This window comes from Pipistrellus hanaki (assembly GCF_964339955.1).
Source record: "Pipistrellus hanaki genome assembly, chromosome: 16".
Classification (NCBI taxonomy): domain Eukaryota; kingdom Metazoa; phylum Chordata; class Mammalia; order Chiroptera; family Vespertilionidae; genus Pipistrellus; species Pipistrellus hanaki.
In genome coordinates, this window is record NC_140518.1 from 34703105 (window position 1) to 34723235 (window position 20131).

A 20131-nucleotide genomic window follows, 5' to 3' on the forward strand; every position below is an offset into this window, starting at 1 on the left:
AAAGAAAAAAAAAAACAAAACCCTCACTCACTAATATGACCAACATTTTCAAGTGTTGGGATGCCTTACAGGTCTTTTTTTTTTTTTTTTAAAGGAAAATATAAAAAACATACAAACCATATTATCTGAATCTGGCCAGGTACAGGAAAACATTCTTAAATATTTTACAAGCCTCTGGATCACTTTTTTTATGTCGTCACTTTTTTATGGCATTACAAGTAGCTGTCAATTTGCTGCTTTATGTACTCACACTTACTTCACTGACAATCCTACTTATTTTCAAAAATGAAGCACCTTTTTGTTATAACATTGTGGAGTTAAATAAAATAGAGTCCAAAGAAGGAGGTAGTGGAGATAGACCAACGAAAATCAAGAGATATGAGTGACAGTCTCAGTTTTGCCAGTGATTTCCTGGTTAACCCTGGATCAGTTCTTTTAGTAACAATCTAAGTTCTCTTCTTAACTCTAAAGTGAAGTGTTCAGTACACATAATTCCTTAGATCCTTTCCAAGGAAAATATTTCGTTGCCATATCGACTTGCTGTTAATAATTTAATAGAGGTGACATAGGTAATTATGCCAAGAACCATAATTACAAGTATTCACGGGAAATCTGGTATTTACCTATATAAGCTTTGGGCTCAATGAAGGTTTAAGTTAGTCTAAAACATGGTTCTTCAAAGATCTAAAACTAAACGTGTACTTGGAAATGCTAGTGTTTGCCTGAGGAGGATGGCTTTTAGAATGTTTTTCCAATATGTTATTCTCCTCCCACATTTTGTTAGGCGACCACACTGGATTCAAAAGGTGCTCAGTAAAACCCCCCTGGCCAATAAAACAATGGTTTTCACTGGCACTCCCTAGATTACTACACCTCCTTTCCCTTAAGCTATTCTGGAGCCTGATAAGAAAGCTCCATAGAGCAGTGGATCCAGCTTCCGGCACCTGCACAAGTGTCTGCATTAACAACAAAATGCAAAGGACATCTGGTCTTGTTCAGTTTTTCAGAGCAAGATCTAGTCTAGGCTTTCCACATTTCTATGAAAAGTTAAAGCAATTTGTAGCCGCCTCTGGCGGTGAACAGACTGAAAACACCCATGCAAGTCCCGGCACCCCCTGCTTCCGTTCTCGGTCGCTGTGTGGGTTCTACCTGGCCGCTGCAAAGCCACCGCCCACCTCTTCTCACCCCAGGGGACGACCGCCTTACCCCCCCCCCCCCCCACCTCCCCGCCCCGAAGTCCCAGGCATCCCTGACCTCCTCGAACTGCTCGCCCGAGCAGCCGGCACCACGAGCCTCCAGCAGTTCCCGGAACTGCTCCAGGGTGACGGACTCCTCGCCGCGGCCCAACCGCTCCTCCAGCCAGCGCAGCAGCGCGCCGTGGTGCCTGGACACCAGGGACTCGCAGGGCGGCGAGGGCCGCAGCGCAGCCGCCGCCTCTCGCAGCCGGGCCGGCTCCAACAGCGCCGGGGCCGGCGGCAGCGCCGGGGCAGCAGGGCCTGGGCCGGGGGCCATGCCGGGGTCCGTGGCCCAGTCCTGGTGCGGGCCCCAGCCCTCGCCCCCGGGGGCTGCCGCTTCGTCTTCACTGCTGTGACTCGGAGCGTTCCCCATGGGGTCTCCGTCTCGGGCGCCCGGCTCTGTCGCCGCCGCCGCCGCCGCCGCCTCCCCGCCTCGACCTGTCAACCTCAGTACCCGGCGGGCGGGGACGGGGAGGGGACGACGGCGGCAGCAGCGGTGACTTCCGGCTTCCTCGCCGTCAAGCGAGGACGGCTGTCGCTTAGGCGCCGCCAAGCGGACCCTACCCGCTGTCGTGAGACAGCCACTGTGGACAGCGTCAGCGAAGGGCGGAACTACGAGTCCCCTGGCCTCAGGGGTCACTATCTTTGTTAGGGGCTGACTGACATCCGGCCAGCAGAGAAGGCCTTTCCGCTGCTCAGTCCCTCGGGATCGCTCCGCGTTCACCGGCTGTGCTGAAAAGGCACGGGAAAGAGTAGAAGCCAGGAAGTGAGCTTGACCTGGACTGTCTCCCGTTCAGCCCTCCGCGTCCCCTCAGGGCCGGGCGGGACAAGAGAGAGTGTGACGCCGGTGACGTCACGGCCCGCGTCTCCGCCATCTTCGTTGTGGGCAGAGAGGCAGCCCCTTCGGCCGAGCGGAGGGCGGGCGGGCGTGCGGCGGGCCGTCGATGCTGCGGCCCGGCGGGCGCGGGCTCCTCCTGGGCCTGGCGGCGCGGCTGGTGGGCTGGTGGGGCCCCCGCGCCGGCTCCCGCCTCTTCACCCCCGGGGAGCTGGCCCGCCACCGCGGCGGCCCCGGGGAGCCAGGCCTCTACCTGGCCCTGCTCGGCCGCGTCTACGACGTGTCCTCCGGCCGCAGGCATTACGAGCCCGGGGCTCCCTATAGCGGCTTCGCAGGTAGTAGCGCGGCGGCTCGTGCCCTTTCTTCGTGCTCGGACGCGGGCGGGGAGCCGCCGGTGCGGCGTTCATTCATTCATTGATTCCCTGCTGTTTCCCTCCCCGCATTCATCAGGCCGGCGTGGGGCCGGGCCCTGCCGCCGGGCCCTTCCGGTCTCGCTGGCCCGGCGTGACTGTGGCTAGCAGCTGCCGGCCTCTCTTCCCCGTGTCGTTCTTTCTGACTTACATGGAGAGACGCGCTTCCTGCCTCTTGTTGGTTCCCCATTACCCACCGGCAGGAGCTCCCCCGAGGGCGCCTGCTTTATGCCACCCTGTGTGGCTCCCAGGGCACAGAAATGAATGAGACCCAGCTGATTCCAGTCTTCTCTTCAATTCCTCCGGATCCACGTTTCCCCTCAAAGGAGTACCTTTGGTTTGAGTAGTTCTTGCTTCTGGTTCAGATGCACGTGTCTGCCTTTCTTTAAAAAAAAAAGATTCTGAGGTTAGAGCGCTGGCCACCTTTTACAGCCCCTTCAGTACTCACAGCTGTGTGTATGTTTTGCCTCAAAGAACCCTTGTCAATTTAAGTGTGTCCTGCTGGCCCTATTTTACAGCTGAGGGGATTAAAGGATGTAATTTGCCCAAAGCCCTCACAGCTAACAGGACTTAAGCTAAAACCACAAGCTTATTACTTTTAGAGATGTTGCCTTACCAGCCCGGAGGAATGACCATCTCTCAGATTTAAAGAGGGGGGAAAATGCACAGCAAGCTTAAGGCCAGTGACTCCGCTGATATTAAATAACATTTTCCACTTGATCATTATTTTAGGGAAATTGGGAAGCTGCCTCTGGTACTTAAATACAAGTCACTTCCCTGTTTCTAGGGAGAACTTGAGAGATGGAAGCAGCATAGACAGAAAAGGAGTCAAGTTCAGTTGGTGTTGCCAAGCTCCTGGAACAGTTGAGCAGGGGAAGGGACTGACCCAGGCTACACAGTGAGTTCGAAGTGGAGCTGGGACCCGAATCAAGGGTTTTAGTTTACCTGCGAGGAGAGGGCACTTTTGGGTGCACTATCCTGCCCCACCCTCATGCAGCCGTCATGGCTGTACCCACAAGTGTGAGCATAGAAACCTCTTCTGGGTGCTATTTCTTCTGCAGGGTGCCCATCATTCATTCATCATTTATTGACCATTAACGTGTAGCCTGCCTTGTGCCAAAGATTACAACATGCTCCCACTGCCCACACCGTCTAGAAGAGACGCAAATTAGGTTCATTTATTCATTTGTTCAGTCAATCTTTTTGTTACTTTTTATTGATGTAATTCATACAATGTGAAATCTACCCCCTGTAACATGTATAATTCAGTGGTTTCTAATATAGTCTGAAAGTTGTGCAAACATTGCTAATTCCAGAACATTTTTATCGGCCCCCCTACAAAAAAAAAAAAAAAGACCACATCCATTAGCAGTCACTCCCCATTCCTTCCCATCCCCCAACCCTCAGCAACTACTCTCCACTCTGTCTCGGGGCATTGCATAGAAATGGAGTCATCCATGTGGCTTTTGAGACGGGCTTCTTTGACTTAACATAATGTTTCCAAGGTTCATCCGTGGCATATTAGTATGTACTGGCACTCCATTCCTTTTTTTTCCCCTCTCACCAAGGATATTTTTCCATTGATTTTTAGAGAGAGGGAAAGACAGAAATATCGATATGAGAGAAACACATTGATTGGTTGCCTCCTGTCCGGGCCCGGGCCAGGGAGGAGCATGAAACCAAGGAACATGCCCTTGACCTGAATTGACCATTTCATCCGCAGGCCAACGCTCTATCCACAAGCCAAACTCACTAGGGCTCCATTTTTTTTTTTTTTTTATGATCAAATAGTATTCCATTGTATAGATAGACCACTTTTGTTTATTCGTTAGTTGGAAATTGGGTTGTTCTCATTTTGACCTATTATGAATAATGCTGCTCTAAACATCCATGTGCAAGCTTTTTCGTGGGCATGTTTTCAGTTCTCTTGAGTGTAGAATCGCCAAGTAACTCTATTTAAATAATAGTTTTTTAAAAGAAATAATGTTTTGCCGAAACCGGTTTGGCTCAGTGGATAGAGCTATGGTCTGCGGACTGAAGGGTCCCAGGTTTGATTCCGGTCAAGGGCATGTACCTTGGTTGCGGGCACATCCCTGGTGGGGAGTGTGCAGGAGGCAGCTGGTTGATGTTTCTCTCTCATCGACTTTTCTAGCTCTCTGTCCCTCTCCCTTCCTCTCTGTAAAAAATCAATAAAATGTATTTTTTTAAAGTGTATTAAAATAAATAACGTTTTGATTTCAGAGAGTTGGAAGGAGGAAAAAGAGAACATCAATGATGAGAGAATCATTAATCAGCTGCCTCCTCACGCCCCTCTGTTTAACTTTTTGAGAAACTTTCAAATTGTTTTCTAAAATGGCTGCACTATTGTGCATTCCCACCATCAGTGTATTAGAGTTTCAGTTTCTCCACTTCCTCACTGAATGGTTGTCTTTTTTATTATAGTCATTTTAGTGAGTTTAAAGTGATATCTCATTGTAGTTTTGATTATTTGAATTTCCCTAATAACTAATTTGCTTATTGATCATTTGTATATGCTCCCTGGAGAAATTCTCTGTCCATTTTTTAATTCGGTTGTCTTTTTATTTTTGAGTTGTGAGAATTCTTTGTATATACTGAATGCTGATAAATGATTTGCAAATATAGGATGGCCCCCAAAAATGTATACACACTTTGAAGTTACTCATTCCAATGGGTTAAATCTGAAAAGAAACATCAATTGAGCTATCAGAAAAAAAGTGTGTATACATTTTGGGGGGCCACCATGTATTTCCCCCAATTCTGTAGGTTGTCTTTTCACCTTTTTTTTTTTTTGTAACTTGATATTTTTTTACATATTTTAAATTGATTTTAGAGAGGGGAGAAGGGAGAAGGAAGAGAGAAACATCAGCTGGTTGCCTCCCCCCTTTGTACATCTCAGATACCCTAACTAGGACAGAACCCACAGTCAGGAATCGAACCAGTGACCTTGCGGTGCACAGGACAACGCGCAAGCTACTGAGCCACACCCGTCAGGTCTCTTTTCACTTTCTTGATAGTGTCCTTTAAAGCACAAAAAATTTTAATTTTGATCAAGGTCAATTAATTTTGTCTCTTTGGTTGCTTGTACTTTTGGTGTCCTAAGAAACTATTGCTAAATCCAAGGTCACAAAGACTTCCACCTGTCTTCTTCTAAGAACGTTATAGTTTTTAGTTCATAGATTCAGATCATTGATCTATTTTTATTTCATTTTGCATATGGTAGAAGGATCTAATTTCATTCTTTGGCATGTGGCTATTCAGTTGTTCAAGCACTGTTTGTTGAAAAGACTATTCTTTCCCTCTTGAATTGCCTTGACAGCCTTTTTGAAAATCAATTGGATTTCATTCCATCAATACTTATTGAGAATGCACTAAAGAACAGACATTGAGCCGAAACCGGTTTGGCTCAGTGGATAGAGCATCGGCCTGCAGACTGAAAGGTCCCAGGTTCAATTCCGGTCAAGGGCATGTACCTTGGTTGCAGGCACATCCCTGGTAGGGGGTGTGCAGGAGGCAGCTGATTGATGTTTCTCTCTCATCGATGTTTGTAACTCTATCCCTCTCTCTTCCTCTCTGTAAAAAATCAATAAAATATATTATTAAAAAAAAGACACTAAGTAATCAATACTAAAGGAGTTTCGTGTTTCCCTTATAAAATGTGCTGACAAGTAGAAGAGACAGAAATTCAGTAGTTGTCACATAAACAATTAATGAATTATTTTTGTGGTGAGTGTGAAAAGGAACACACGCTGCTGTGACCAGAGGCCAGGGAGCCAGAGAAAGGCCAGGTTGGTGGCAGCTGGTGCAGAGTTCTGAATGGCTTGTTATGGAATTTTGACATCATAGAGCAGAAGAAAATCACTGAGAATTTTTAAGCAAGAGAATGACTTGATCAATTTGTGTTTAAAATAATCTGTTTTATGAAAAAGAGATCAGTTGGGAAAGAATGAATGTATAGAGAACCGCTAGGAGGTTATTGCCGTTCAGATGAAAAATGATGACAGCCTGGGCTTGCTTAGTGGCAGATGGAGAAAGAACTATTTAGGTTATGGGATTTGGGGACTGATTGGATGTGAGGGATGAAGGAGATGTCAAGGACTACATTTCTGGACTGAGCAACTGGTTGCTATTTACTGAGACAGGGAATGCTAGAACAGATGCGAGTTTCCTACGGCTGGGGGTGCTGATGACCATTAGTTGAGTGTGAACATTTTGAACTTGTGATGACATGTAAGTGATGCTGAGTAGACAATTGGACAGATAGGTCTGGAGCTCAAGAGAAGTCTGAGCTAAAGATACACATTTAGCAATTTTTGATTTAGAGGTGGTATTTGAAACCAAGGGAGTGGATGAGATTGTCAAGCGGAGGGTGTGGATGGAGTAGAGGAAATGGACAATAATTGATCTCGGAGGCTGGTAGAAAATGAGCTGGAGAGGCAGGAGGAAAACCAGAGCGTGGTGTCATGGAAGCCGAGGGACATGGTCCGCTGTCCTGAATGTTGCTGAAAGAAGATGAAAGAATGTGATAAATGCCAAAACGTGTGTCCCAGCTCCAGGAGCACCTGTGACAGAGGAGGGGGTTATGTTTGCTTGGGGGTGGGCAGTGGGGTTTTCAGATGTTTCTCAGGAAATAGATTCATGATTTGATACGATGTCAGTGATTTATAAGCCCATTGACTGGAAACATCTCTCCTGCAGGCCGAGACGCATCCAGAGCGTTTGTGACTGGGGACTACTCTGAAGCAGGCCTTGTGGATGATGTATCTGACCTGTCCCTTTCTGAGATGCTGACACTTCAAAATTGGCTATCATTCTATGAGAAGAATTACAAATTTGTTGGTAGGTATTCCACAGGTCATTTCCAAAGATTTCATTTCTTTTTCTTGCAAGTTTTTAAGGGACTAGAATTCTTTGGGGCTTGGATTCAAGGTTAAAATGTAAAAAATACCTATGGATCTTTCACCTTAAGTTCTATTAGTTGGTAGTGTGGCAGTGAGTCCCTGAAGGAAATGGCTGGGGCACCTGGTCCCTCAAGAGCCACAGTTTGCCGACCACTGACTTAGTCGGTTACAAATTCTGGCATGGATTTTAAACTAAAACCAATTCCCACCCAGTATGTCCATAGGACTGAGCAAGAAGATAACAGAGGGGGGGGGGGGGGAAGGAGGGGGGGAAGAAGGCGTGGGGAAGAGAGCATGTGCGTGGGCTCAGAACCACTCATTGGTTTCATAGACACCCTCCTCCCCCCTCTCTCCTGTGGAGAGGGGGACAGTGATTACTTTCTCAGGGTTATGAGGATTAAGAAAATAGTAGTTTGTACTAGCATTGCACCTGCTACTAAGTAATTGCTTAATAAGTAATTTATTTATAGTTATATATGACAAAATAATTCAATGTTGGGAAGCATTAAGCCACAAGAATGTTACACAGAATGCCATTTATTTGTACATTTATTGAACACCTACTGTGTGCCTCAGGCACTGAGGAGCATTGAAAATGAATTACATGGCTCCACTCTCAGAGGCCTGATTTCTGGAAGTGAGACATTTTATAATTTCCACAGAAGACTCAACAAGTACAAAAGGGATGCTTCTATCTGGAGTGTTGTAAGATGTTGAAACACTGGGATAGAAGGTGCTCCAAGTCCTCCAATATGAGTTCTTAAGAAACACGCAGCCAGCAGGCTCCAGTAGAGCCCTGGCCCCAGAAGCCCTGGGAAATGGCTGTATTACAACTGCGGGAGCAGCCGAACATCTCCCCGTCCCCACGCCCCCCCGCCCCCCCTCCCCCTCCGGTTCTGACAGCAGCTCTCCTATCACCACAGGCAGGGTGATTGGAAGGTTCTATGGACAGGATGGGCTACCCACCTCGGAACTGGCCCAGGTAGAAGCCATGATCACTAAAGGCTTGGAGGCAAACAAGCAGGAACTGGAAGAGAAGAAGAAGTTTCCACCATGCAACACGGAGTGGAGCTCAGCCCGGGGCAGCCGGTTCTGGTGCTCCCAGTCGAGGTAAACAGGCCCTCCCGCTGCCTCTGCGCTCCAGACCCACTCCCTGCTCGTCCTGTGGGTCAGGGAGGCCGTACGGTGATGGTTAACCCGGGGGGCTTTTTCAAAATGCATGTGCCCTGGGAGAGTGATTCTCCACTTTTGACTACATGTTAGAATCTTCTGGGCAATTTTATTTTATTTTATTTTATTTTATTTTATTTTATTTATTTATTTATTTATTTTAATATATTTTATTGATTTTTTACAGAGAGGAAGGGAGAGAAATAGCTAGAAACGTCGATGAGAGAGAAACATCGACTAGCTGCTTCTTGCACACCCCCTACTGGGGATGTGCCCGCAACCAAGGTACATGCCCCTGACCGGAATCGAACCTGTGACCTTTCAGTCCGAAGGCCGACACTCTACCACTGAGCTAAACCGGTTTCAGCTTCTGGGCAATTTTAAAAAATTACCAATGGTGGGACCTCACTGCAGGCAACTGGATGAGAACATTAGGATTGAGATCTGGCCATCTTCTTTTTTTTTTTCTTTTTTGAATTCCCCAAAGTTGCTGCTGAAGAACCCTTGGCAGGGAATAAAAAGTCACAAGCACCGTTTTCTAGCTTTGGCCTGTTCATTCATCCAAGGGCCTTTGTTTCCCTTTTTTCAGCACAGACCACTCCTGCCTAACGGAGGGCTGAGGTGGACAGAACCACTTGCGTTGATGCCATGAGGTGCCTCTTAAGAACTCTGCAAATTCTGAGTAATTCCAGGAGGTACGCTAGATGAGAAGTCCCTGTCTGTAAGAATTTAAGTGAGCCAGATTAGAATATTAGATAGGATGTCACAGGGAATATTTCAGGTTAGTTTTGGGAAACTAGAGAAAAAAAAAGTTTTCCTGCTTTAACCATCAGGCCAGCCTGGATTTTAAATGCAGTTCAAATCCCTCACATCTCCTTTAGCTCTGATAAGGGGAAAGAAGAAACTAGACAAACGCCCAGCCTGGAGGGCCTCAAAGTAAGAGCCCAGGTCACTGAGGGTCAGGGAGACCTGCTGTGGCTTATGCAAGAAGGACCACAGTGCCAGAACCGGTTTGGCTCAGTGGATAGAGCGTCGGCCTGCGGACTGAAAGGTCCCGGGTTCGATTCCGGTCGAGGGCATGTACCTTGGTTGCGGGCACATCCCCAGTAGGGAGTATGCAAGAGGCAGCTGATCGATGATTATCTCTCATCAATGTTTCTAACTCTCTATCCCTCTCTCTTCCTCTCTGTGAAAAATCAATAAAAATATATATATATAAAAAAAAGGACCACTGTGTTCAGTGCTTTGTGTAGATCCACCCTCTTCTGCGGGAGAGGCCACACCTCTGTGCTCTCCTAGAGGCTGATTCCTTGTGTCGAAGCCAGCAGCTTTCTCCAGGCCCAGCCCCATGTGCATCGCATGTTCCCCCCATTAATTCAGGGGAGCAGGGGTGACGGCAGCAGGAAGGAAAGCCTCTTCTCCCCGGCCACCAGTTTCGCAGAGACAGCCCCTCCAGGGTCGTCATGTCTCCAGAATGAGGGGCAGGGGAGAAGCTGCCTCCCTCTCCGTCCCCACAGCCCTGCCTGTTTCTGTGTAACACCCTCTCACTTTCCTGCCTTCCCCACAAAGCTCTTCCAGACCAACTCCAAGGAGCGTGACCCCATCCCTGTGCTTCAACCCAATACTTTGTTTCCACGGGTACTATCTCCCTGAGACTGGGAGGAGGAGTCCTGAGGCAGGGACTGGGTGTGGAGCAAGGTTCACTGGCGATGGGATGGGTGGTTAGAAGGTGGTGGCATTTCAGTGCCCTTCCCTGACAGCCTTGCTCTTGGGTAAGTTAACTGGGCAGCAGTTTCTCTGACAGCAAGTGATTCTGGTCCCAGGCACTTGAACCTACATGGGCATCCATTCCAAGAATCTCATTTTTCTCTGCAAGGCTTGTGAGTCCGTGGGAGGCTGTACTCAGGACTCTGTGAGGTGGGTTTCCTCTGCCCCGGACAGGAGGTTGCTCAGGCTGTGTTGGACCAGGTGGCCAGGACTGCGCCTGGACAAGGGGCAAGAAATGGCCTCTCAGAGCAGGCTGACCACTATAGCTTGTGTTGTTGCCTCAGTTGTCCACCCTACCCAGGTGCCCAACACCCTAAGATCAAGGCACTAGGATAGAGTGGGAAGGGAAGAGAGAATCAGAGCCAGACTCTGCTTTGGAGACGCTCACGGGCCAGTGGAGAAAGCCTTCCACAGGTGTTTCTGCCAATGCAGGGAGTGCTGCTCCCAGGAAGGCACAGGGCAGGGCGGGGCCAGGGAGCAGTGCCTGCAGGACGCCCTGGGCAGGGAAGCTGGCAGAAGTTGAGAGCACAAGGTTCAGGGGCTGAACACTGCAGACCTCGCCTTGGTAAAATGTCAAGATGGCTCACTGCTTCCTCCCACCCCAGACAGACTCACTAGTTCACGCTTCTAAGTCTCTCTCCTTCTATCTCCAGTGGAGGCGTGAGCAGAGACTGGACTGGTGTCCCCAGGAAGCTGTACAAGCCAGGGGCCAAGGAGCCCCACTGTGTGTGTGTGAGAACCACCGGTCCCCCTAGTGACCCAGCACCGGACAACCCTACACACAGAAATCGTGGGGACCTGGACCACCCCAACTTGGAGGAATATACAGGCTGCCCACCCCTGGCAACTACATGCTCTTTCCCACTCTAAGCTGGTGCCCTGTCTGTTGATAATGCACAGAGAAGCCCAATGAGCCCTGGCTCACCTGCACTAGGATGGCTCCTGACATCGAACAAGAGGGCCAAAGAACTCCGGCGTCTGCTAATGTGGCCATGACCCTCACCATGGGCTCACCATTCTGGTGACCGCGGCCAGAGCTGGGCAACTCACCTAGTACTGGTCAGTCCGTTTTTGCCACTATTCCTCTAGATGTACTTGCCATCCTTCTTCAGAGCCCTCAAATATTAACACAAATATGACCAACTGGAAACTGGACAGACAAGCAAAGGGCTCTGAGCTTCAGTCCTTCCCACGGACTCCCAGGCTGCCAGATCAACTGCTGGACTGGTCAGGGGCACTGGCAAAAAGGCACTACATCACTCTCACAACTCAGAAACAAGAGGATACATCCAGAAAAGACCAAAAATAATGAATGAATGAATGAATGAATGAACGAACGACAACAAACAAACAAGAATGGCATCCACATACTCTCTTCCAGGTGATGGCTAAACTTGTTACCCCTGACTTTTATAACTTTTTCTTCTTTTTTTGTTAATACTCATCCGAGGCTATTTTTAGGGAGAGTAAAAGGGAGATGGAAAGACAGACAGAAACATTGATGTGAGGGAAACATATCAACTGGTTGCCTCTGCACAAGCCCCGACTGGGAAGGAGCCTGCAACAAAGGTCCATGCCTCGACCAGAATCGAACCCAGGACCCTTTGTTCTGCAGGCCAGTGCTCTATCTACTGAGCCAAACCGTCTCAGGCTGTAACTTTTCTTACATGTGACTCCTCTTCCCTAATTTACAACAGAAAGCTGCACTGATACCAGCTGTGCCAGAGGTGACAATAAAGAGTAGACTAATTCTAGAAATTGGAAAAGCTTTTGCTTATATAGATGCAGCAAATCCAGATGCCTCTTTAAATTTAAAGCAAGGATATAGTTTCTATCTCAAAAACTTAAGATAAGGTGTGGTGTGTTTTCAAAGGGGGAATTCTGCGTTTTGGTGAAAGGCAGTTTGTGCAAGGCTGCAGGTGCCAGTACGAAAAGCCTCAGTTTGACGGTGTCTGGGCTGCAGCTCTTCCAGTGGGCTGTGTGTGGCGCCAGCACGGCCAGGTTCGGTGAGCCTGAGGGGGCGGTGAAGGATTGAGAAAAGACCGGCAAGAAGAAAGCTGGGTCTGGGTGGGACGCTGCACTCTCTGATGGAGAGACAAGGCCAAGGCCTGCAAGCCGAGTCTTCATTTTATAGCCTGTTACTTTGCCAGTTTCCACGAGGCAAAGTAAGGGTGTGGTTACAATGTTCTCGTGGGTTTCGAATCTACTCAATTACATGCATCTGATCAAGCTTTGTTTACTGGCTGCACCTCCTGCAGCCCCTATCACTTAGCCTTGTGGGACCACAGGTTCAAGCTTACAGCCATAGCCTTTGGCTGTAATTGTGCTGGGACTTGCACGTGGCTTTTGCCACGAGAGGATCATGCCCTCATTAGTCCCAGGCTTGAACCTGTCCAAACGCTGTAGCCGCTCTCCACAGGCTTTGTCCAAGGTCACTGTAATCTACATTTGGCGTATTTCATACCATGTACTCTTGGCTTCTTAAGGTTGAGTAGACAGGGGCAAGGAGTGTTTCCACCTCATAGATAAGGCAATAAAGTATTAGACATGGTTTCTCCTCATCTGAGCCTTCACCTCCACTCCTTTCCCAGACCCCTCAACTTTTTTTTTTTTTTTTAATGTTTTTATTGATTTGAGAGGGAGACAGAGATAGAAACATCGATGAGAAATTAACATTGGTAGCTGCCTCCTGCATGCCTCCTACTGGGGATTGAGTCCATAATCTGGGCATGTGCTCTGACCAGGAATTGAAATAGTGACTTCTTGGTTCATGGATCAACCACTGAACCACACCAGCTGGACTCAACTCTTATTTTAAACATCCTCTATTCTTCCTTTCTTTCGTTTATAATTAATCTCATTAAATAGCTTTCCAGATTCACTGACTAGCAAATGGAGGCTGCCTCCCCAACAAGGGCAGTCTCATGGTTCACTACCCTTGTGGCCACACCTGCTCCTTACACCGGACTCTGCTCTTGACTCATTTTCCCACCCCAGGATCTTCCTCACCTGACCTTCCTGAACCTTGAACCTCTCCCTCCCTAAATCCCTCTGCCCTTCCCTGATCAACAGCAGGATAAACTCAGCTTCGCTCTATCCGATGGCCCCTTTCCTTAAAAGCTGCCTCTCCTCCATGACCCTTCCCTCTAGCTCTTCCCACTCCTTGGATCTAGTCCAGATGCCTTTCCTGAGCAATTCTGTAGGCACTCAACTCATTTCTGGCATTCCATCTCCTCCCTCAGCCTCCACTCACTGCAGTGTGCCTGCAACGCCTTCCACCTGGAATGATCCCTCTTCCTCTGCTCAATTTGTCCACCTCTTCTCTCCCCGAAATTCAGCCACACCGCACCTCGTGGAAGCTTTCATTAACCCTTGGCCCACCAGTTGGCTTTAGATGCACCTTCCTCCACGTTCCCACAACACGGGTTCCATGTGTTCTCAGATAACAAACCTGTGTTCTGTGACCACGATTTCCCATCAGCCTCTCACTCTGGACTGCAGGCTGAGAACAGGGACCAAGGGCTGCCGGGTTCTGTACCCCTGTATCCACAGGACCTGGAGCACACGGTACGTGTGCAGGTAGCTCGTTCTGGAGATGAGGCGGCCAAGGTCCAAAAACTTCATAAGGACACAAAGCTGTGGAGCCGAGCCTAGGACTCAAGGTTCTAGTCCCGACTTGGCTATTTTCACTCCCGCAGTTTGGCAGGCCAGTGCCCTCCCTGGGGCAGGAGCAGGGAGCTGAGATTAGGGCCTTCCTTGCTCTGCATTCCATTCAGCCCCTGAGGCATCTCAACACCAAGCTAACTGGGAACCAGTCACTGCCACTGCTCTGGTCGCCCTTGGTCATTCAACAAATACTTGCCAAGCACCTGTGCCAGGGAGTGGAGGTCGGGAGGAAAGCCAGGCTCCTGGCCTCAAGGAGCTTACAGTATAGCAGAAAGGCAGGGATTGTGTCAGTGGGGGATCTTCAAAGGATTCAGCAAGAGCAGGTTGTCATTTTAATGGTCCGAAAGGCTTAGCCATGGGAGGTGAGTGGTTCCTGGCAATGCCTCTCCCTTCTCTCTCCACAGAGGTGGACCCGGGCAAACGTAGGGAGGAGGAAGGAGTCCCTCTGGTGAAAACCACAGAAAGTTCAGCTCAGTCAATTAAGACCTGCTGGCAGAGGGAAATGGAGAAGAAAACTAATACACGTTGGGCAACTCTGCTGGGCAGGAAACTTGATCTGTTCTCATTTAACCTCTAGGCCAGCCCAGAGAGGGCCTCATTTTATAGACCAGAAAGGGGGCATCCATCTGCCCCCACCTGCTAACAGTTACAGCAGTCATGGGGTGGCAGAGCCGAGTGAGTGTTTTACCAAGTTGCTCCCTCTGCCACTGGGCAGTGTTAAAGCAAAGGTGGGGCAATTGCCCCAACAGGCTGAAGGAAATGTAACATCTGCCTTTGAATTGAGATTCCAGTTTTCTATAAACACAGGATTAAAGAGCCCGGCCTTTTTGGTCACAGCTTCGCCACTGCATGACTGTACAGCAAAGGAAGCCGTATCAGACCATCTCCCCATCCCTTGCTTGCCCAGGACAAGCTGTGATGTGATAGAGCCTCACAGACATGCTGGGGCTTCTGTCCAGAAGTCTGCAGTGTCCCTCAAGATTATTCTGGGCTGAACCCCTACCTTCAAGAGCACCTCCTACTGCCAGAGCCCCCAGATTCCTCAAGTAGGCAGCAGACACTGCTCCCATCAGCCCTCACTGCAGGGTACTCTCGGTGTGCACACCAGCTCTATTTGCATGAGAGGAAGGGCACTACTGATCATCTTCCTCCAGACAACCTATAAGTGAAAAAGTACCTCGGTCACTTCCCTTAAATAGGCCCAGACACCAAGGCTGGGCACTTATGGCATTTGCCCAATACTGTCAGCTAACTGACAAAGCAGAACTAAAGCCTTACCTGGCTGGGCAAAATTGGGAGAAAGTGGATACATCCCTGGTTCCTGTTCGTATTCACATAGTATGACCAATGTTCACCTTCAGGGCGGCTAGTAGCACTTAACAGTTCCTATTAAATGTCAGAAAAGCCACCAGAGGATGAGGTATCTCCCCACAGGTGGTCCAAATAAGGGTAAGCAAAATGGGAGCCAGGTAAAGAAAGGGAGAACATTAGTTCAAGGGAGTGTGAGGCCCTATGAGCGACTGGCTTTGTACAGTCCCTACAAGTGCTGCAGCCACTAGGTTTAACATGCAAGGCCTAGCCCTTGTTAGTATCCCATGAAACAAGCGTCAGTCCTCCCCTCCACTCAGGACCAGCAGAAACCCCGCCGTGGGTGGATCCTCTCGAGCTGCTGCTCCTGAGTGACGGAGCCAGGGGGGATTTCCAGTCCCTTGGAGAACGCCAGTGGGGTCGGGTGATGGAGGCTGCAGCTGTGACCACACACCTTGCCAAGGGCTGAAGCTGGACCAAGAGCACAGTAAATCCAGGCAGCTGGTCATTAGGCCTAAAATAGCTCCTTTGTGACTGCCTTCAACGACGTGTTTCTGAAAAGTGCTAGAAATTCAGTTTCCTACAGGGTAACTGTTAAAGAAGTTTACGTGTCAGGAGTTTTAAAAATGTGTTTGTTTTTAATGCTTATTTGTACTTATGCATTAAAAGTAACTACAAATGTCTTATTAAAGTTTCCACTTTAAATGCACAATTTACCCTCATTTTATTATAAGGAATTGTTACAGAAAATGCAAGTATCAATATTTGAAAAATACATTCCATACACGGACTCCAAAGAAACAATGCTGACAAGCGCCATGGTCTGATACAATGCCATCACCCCACACTGAACAGCACCCCAACGGCTTGAAAGCCAAGGTGATCAACCCAAATGTGTGGCTGCAGTTTCTGCCAGTTACTGCCCTCTCCCTTGGTAACAGCCAACCTATACATCGGCCAAGGACAAGCCATCAGTCAAGCAGTCCGCCAACTTGAGAGACTTCCTAGCTACAGAAAACCAATGTTGTCAATTGTAACAGGTTACTACATTATTTATGCCACACAAAAAAGGAAATATACAGGCAATGATCTTCCAAAAAATGTCTTTAAGGCATCTATGATTACTTCGGGGAATTTAATAAGTGTTTAGTAATATCTTATCACATGATCAGCTCTTCACGCAATTTCTCCCACAAAAGGACAATGTGGCTTCCGAACCTCTTTGGAAGTTGTTTCCTCTCCGCCACCCCCTCTCCCCAGCTGGGAGGGGAGCTTTGCTGCTCCAGATTAGGAGGGGCTGGGCTTGCAGTGTCCGGATCTTCCAGGCTTGTCCCGAGAGAAGCAGTCCCAGGTCCTGGAAGAAAGCTCGTTGCAGGAGCTCCTTCACAGTCTCCATCTGTGAACTCCACGTGGGTCTGTTTGCAGGAGTTACAGGTAACTGCTCAGGCTGTCACCTGGGGATGATTTTCCTTTCATGTCTACACATTACATAGTTCAACAGTGTTCTTTCCCTCCAGATTAAAGAAACCTACCTGGAGATCAAAGCTCTCTCTCCCCCCCAAGACTTTCCCTCCACTTCATGCCTATAGATAAGATTAGCACAATACAGTTCAATACAGCAGATGGAGACATGAGTTGGGAGTGGTGGGGATCCCACAAGCACGCTGAGTTCCATGCAGGGACCCCATTCAGGGAGAAGAGTGAGGAAGCTGAACAGGGCGGTCAGAAATGAGGTAGAGGACTAACAGTCACAGGGACCCCACTCTTGGAGAGAACATGGCAGGTGAACTGAGCAGTCTAATCCAGCCTCGACTAAATGGGTAATTGGGGTTGACAATGCACAGGCAACAAACTCCGGATGGAACACATGTTCTAACACATTCAATGAGATACCACTAGAAACATAACAAAGTTAAAAAGTCCTACGTGTAGGCACTTAAGTTTGTGCGGAATTTCTGTCTTAGAGGATCATAGCAAGTTAGTTTAGGCATTGGATTCCTAGATAGCACATGGTCTGTACCTTCGTCTTTAAAAACAACTGTTAAGGACACACTGTATAATAAATCTGGTGATGAGCACGAGGCAGTTAAAAAGCTAAGTCAGCAGAACAATGTTGATTGATGCAGCAAATCATACCTCAGTAAAGTTTATTCCTGCTCTATTCATTTACAATTGGCAACTTTCTAAATGAATAAAATTTAATTTTTGCTACTAGTATTTAGGTTACTAATTAAATTTAACAGGAGCAGCCAGGGAGTTCTGTAGCCAAGACTTGCCATCTTGGAGAGCACAAAGGAGACTGAGAGGGGTCAAGTCCCAGCCAGGCAGTGAATGGGATAGGCCCACCAGGCAGCCGCCACTCAAGGGACCTGCAGAGCAGAGCCCAGTGATGGCTGGCATGGTCAGGGAGATGTGCTAGTCTGGGGAAAGGTGCTTTTCCTAGGCCTACAAGACTGCCAAGTCGGAACTCACAAAATGTTCCCGACTCGCGGCTGCTCCGTACCATAGCTATCCCTAGACTCAACATATTCTAAACATGATTTTAAGTGCAATTAGAGGCAATATTGTTATTGGAATTGGTATGGCAGGGCAGGGGAAGGACAGTCAGCCTCATCCCTGACTGAATTCCCATCCTCCTCTCTCCACCATGAATGTTAAAACAAAAAGGACCAACCACCTCAATTCATACCTGGAGCATAACTATCTTACTTGACAATTAAAGAATCAAGCCAACTGCGCCCGCCTCCGTGTGGCCCTCTCAGACCACAGAAGATGGAAACGGACCGCATGCCTCACATGGTCACATGTTTGCCAAGACTCGTTTTTCTATAAAAATTCTATATGAAACATGTCACAGACTTTTAGTCCCCAACTCTTCTAATCTTTCTTTTAAACATTGTGCACAAGCTCGTATTAACATAGAAAGCATATATATCTTATAAATCACAGAAATATTAAAAAAAAAAAGTAGCACTCTGATTTATCAGCTCATCTTACACAAACATTTAGATAATCGAATGTATAAATCTACAGCAACATAGAGGACATACCACTATCCAAAACAAACAAACAAGCAGGCTGTTGCAAAAAATATTTAGTCCCTTTACACATATATCATACTTCATTAATGCAAAAAAAAATGTAGTGGTTATTAAATGTCGGAAAAATCAGTATGTATAACAGATTGTTAATCTGAGTATAACTGTGTAACACATATTGTTCATCTCAGAGTTGTCTTTTTTTTTTTTTTTTTTTTTTTTTTAGCAGTGGTAAAAGTTTCTCTCTAAATGTGTACTTTTTAAAAAACTGGCCAAACCCTGAAAAGATGTTTAACACCTCAGGGTTAATATATGTAAAGCAGAGACTAAGGCCCAATTCAACATTCAAGCCAGAGACTTCCAAAACCAGGTCACACACGTTTGGCCAGGGCCCTCAGCTGCGGGCTCTTTCGGGGCAGGGTAAGCTACACAGAACTGGGGCCTGGGACCAACAGCATTCACAGCACAACCAGGGGCAGTTTCAGCAAGAAGCACTCATGTCAAGGAGATGGGACGTCCCACCTGAGGCTGGAGATCCCCTTCTCATCCCCTGGCCTGTGTGTCTCTTGCCCCAGATGGTACTCTGCAGGAGTTTCCCTTTAAGACTCAGTGTGAGCAGAGGTCCAGTCAAAGCTGATCACTAGAATCACGGATGCATGGGTGTATTTTTTGAATATGGATTTTAAAAGTGGAATCACCAATAATGCAGCTATATAAAAAGTGCAGCACAATAAAAGTGCATTTCCTCCGCCACTCCTCAGGGGCAGAGCGAGGACTCCACAGACAGGACACAGCAGGATGAGAGGAGAGGGCTGCCAGGAGGTGCCGAGCCCAGACTGCACTGCTGACACCGAGTAGCGTGAATACTGGTAAAGCTCTCAGCTGTTAAGGCCACGGTTTCCCAGCTCTCATTGTGAACCCTGTTTAGAAAGATTTCACCTTTTTAAAAAGGGGTAGCTCACTATAAATACAGCTTAGCTTTATTTAAAAAAAAAAAAAAAAAAAGACTTCGGGGCAAGAGGATCCTAGAATCTCTATGAAAACACTGTGCAGGAAGGTCCAAAGCCACTTACCCTGGAGTAAGGCCAGCGCTCCTGGAGCAGCCGACCCGTGAGCCGCCCAGGCAGGAAGACTTGGTGAGCGCTCTGAGATGGGACACTAGGCTACTGGGTGGGAGGACGGTTCTTGGAAGTGTTCCTGTATGCTGCTAGCAGAATGGGGTCTAATTCCTATCGCATTTACCACTTAGGCTGGTGGCCTGGCCCAATGAGTCAGACTCCTAGTGAACTCGGTCACAGTCACACGGACAATCATACAGAGTCACCTGAAATGGGATCTATCACACATGGTCCTTAATCGTTGGCTCCAGTCTGTGGCCGCAGGAAGATGCCGGCCGGCTCCTGCTCTGCGGTCGGCCTGGCGAGCAGAGCAGCTGCTGGGAGGAGACTGGGGAGGCGGCCCGGACCCTCCCGGGGCTCACTAAGAGACCCCGCCCAGCGTCAGTACATCAAAGCAAATGTTGCAAACTCGCACAGGCTTGTTCAGATCAAACTTTATAATGGGAATCTCCTTGGTCGAACATTTATGGCAAAGAAGACGTCCGCAGTGACGACTGTGGAAGCAAAGAAAGGCAGTGTGAGGGGGGGACTGAGGAGCAGGGGCAGCCACACTGGAGGCCAAATTCTACCCAAGCACCTTTGTCCATGAAAACAAACTTCCAGCCAATCGTTACGTTACAGTGATTCTGGAGAAGGCTTTCTTTAAAGATCAAGAGAGACTCAGC

At 48.1% G+C, this 20131-nt stretch overlaps 3 protein-coding genes across 7 annotated transcripts in view; 1 reads left to right on the plus strand and 2 right to left on the minus strand.

The window, feature by feature from the left end:
* The window catches only part of ZZEF1 (zinc finger ZZ-type and EF-hand domain containing 1), a 109857-nt gene extending 107887 nt beyond the window's left edge, over positions 1-1970 (minus strand). For both annotated transcript variants that reach the window (XM_084862799.1, XM_084862798.1), the window contains exon 1: positions 1255-1970. In XM_084862799.1, the coding sequence (XP_084718925.1) occupies positions 1255-1608 (354 nt within the window). In that variant the 5' untranslated portion in view covers positions 1609-1970. The remainder of the gene's footprint in view (positions 1-1254) is intronic.
* A 42-nt stretch (positions 1971-2012) lies between these two features.
* CYB5D2 (cytochrome b5 domain containing 2) lies at positions 2013-15993 on the plus strand. 2 transcript variants are annotated; one of them, XM_084863046.1, is made up of 4 exons: positions 2013-2405; positions 7197-7337; positions 8323-8509; positions 14810-15993. In XM_084863046.1, exons 1-4 carry the CDS (start codon positions 2180-2182, stop codon positions 14853-14855), a joined length of 600 nt encoding a protein of 199 aa, XP_084719172.1. In that variant the 5' UTR covers positions 2013-2179; the 3' UTR covers positions 14856-15993. The 2 variants fall into 2 exon arrangements, with proteins under 2 accessions (XP_084719172.1, XP_084719171.1); XM_084863045.1 differs by having other exon boundaries at positions 2020-2405; positions 10990-15993.
* Positions 15994-16015: 22 nt separating this feature from the next.
* Positions 16016-20131, minus strand: part of ANKFY1 (ankyrin repeat and FYVE domain containing 1) — a 62144-nt gene continuing 58028 nt past the window's right edge. For all 3 annotated transcript variants that reach the window (XM_084862857.1, XM_084862858.1, XM_084862859.1), the window contains one exon: positions 16016-19960. In XM_084862857.1, coding sequence (XP_084718983.1) covers positions 19828-19960 — 133 coding nt within the window. In that variant the 3' untranslated portion in view covers positions 16016-19827. The remainder of the gene's footprint in view (positions 19961-20131) is intronic.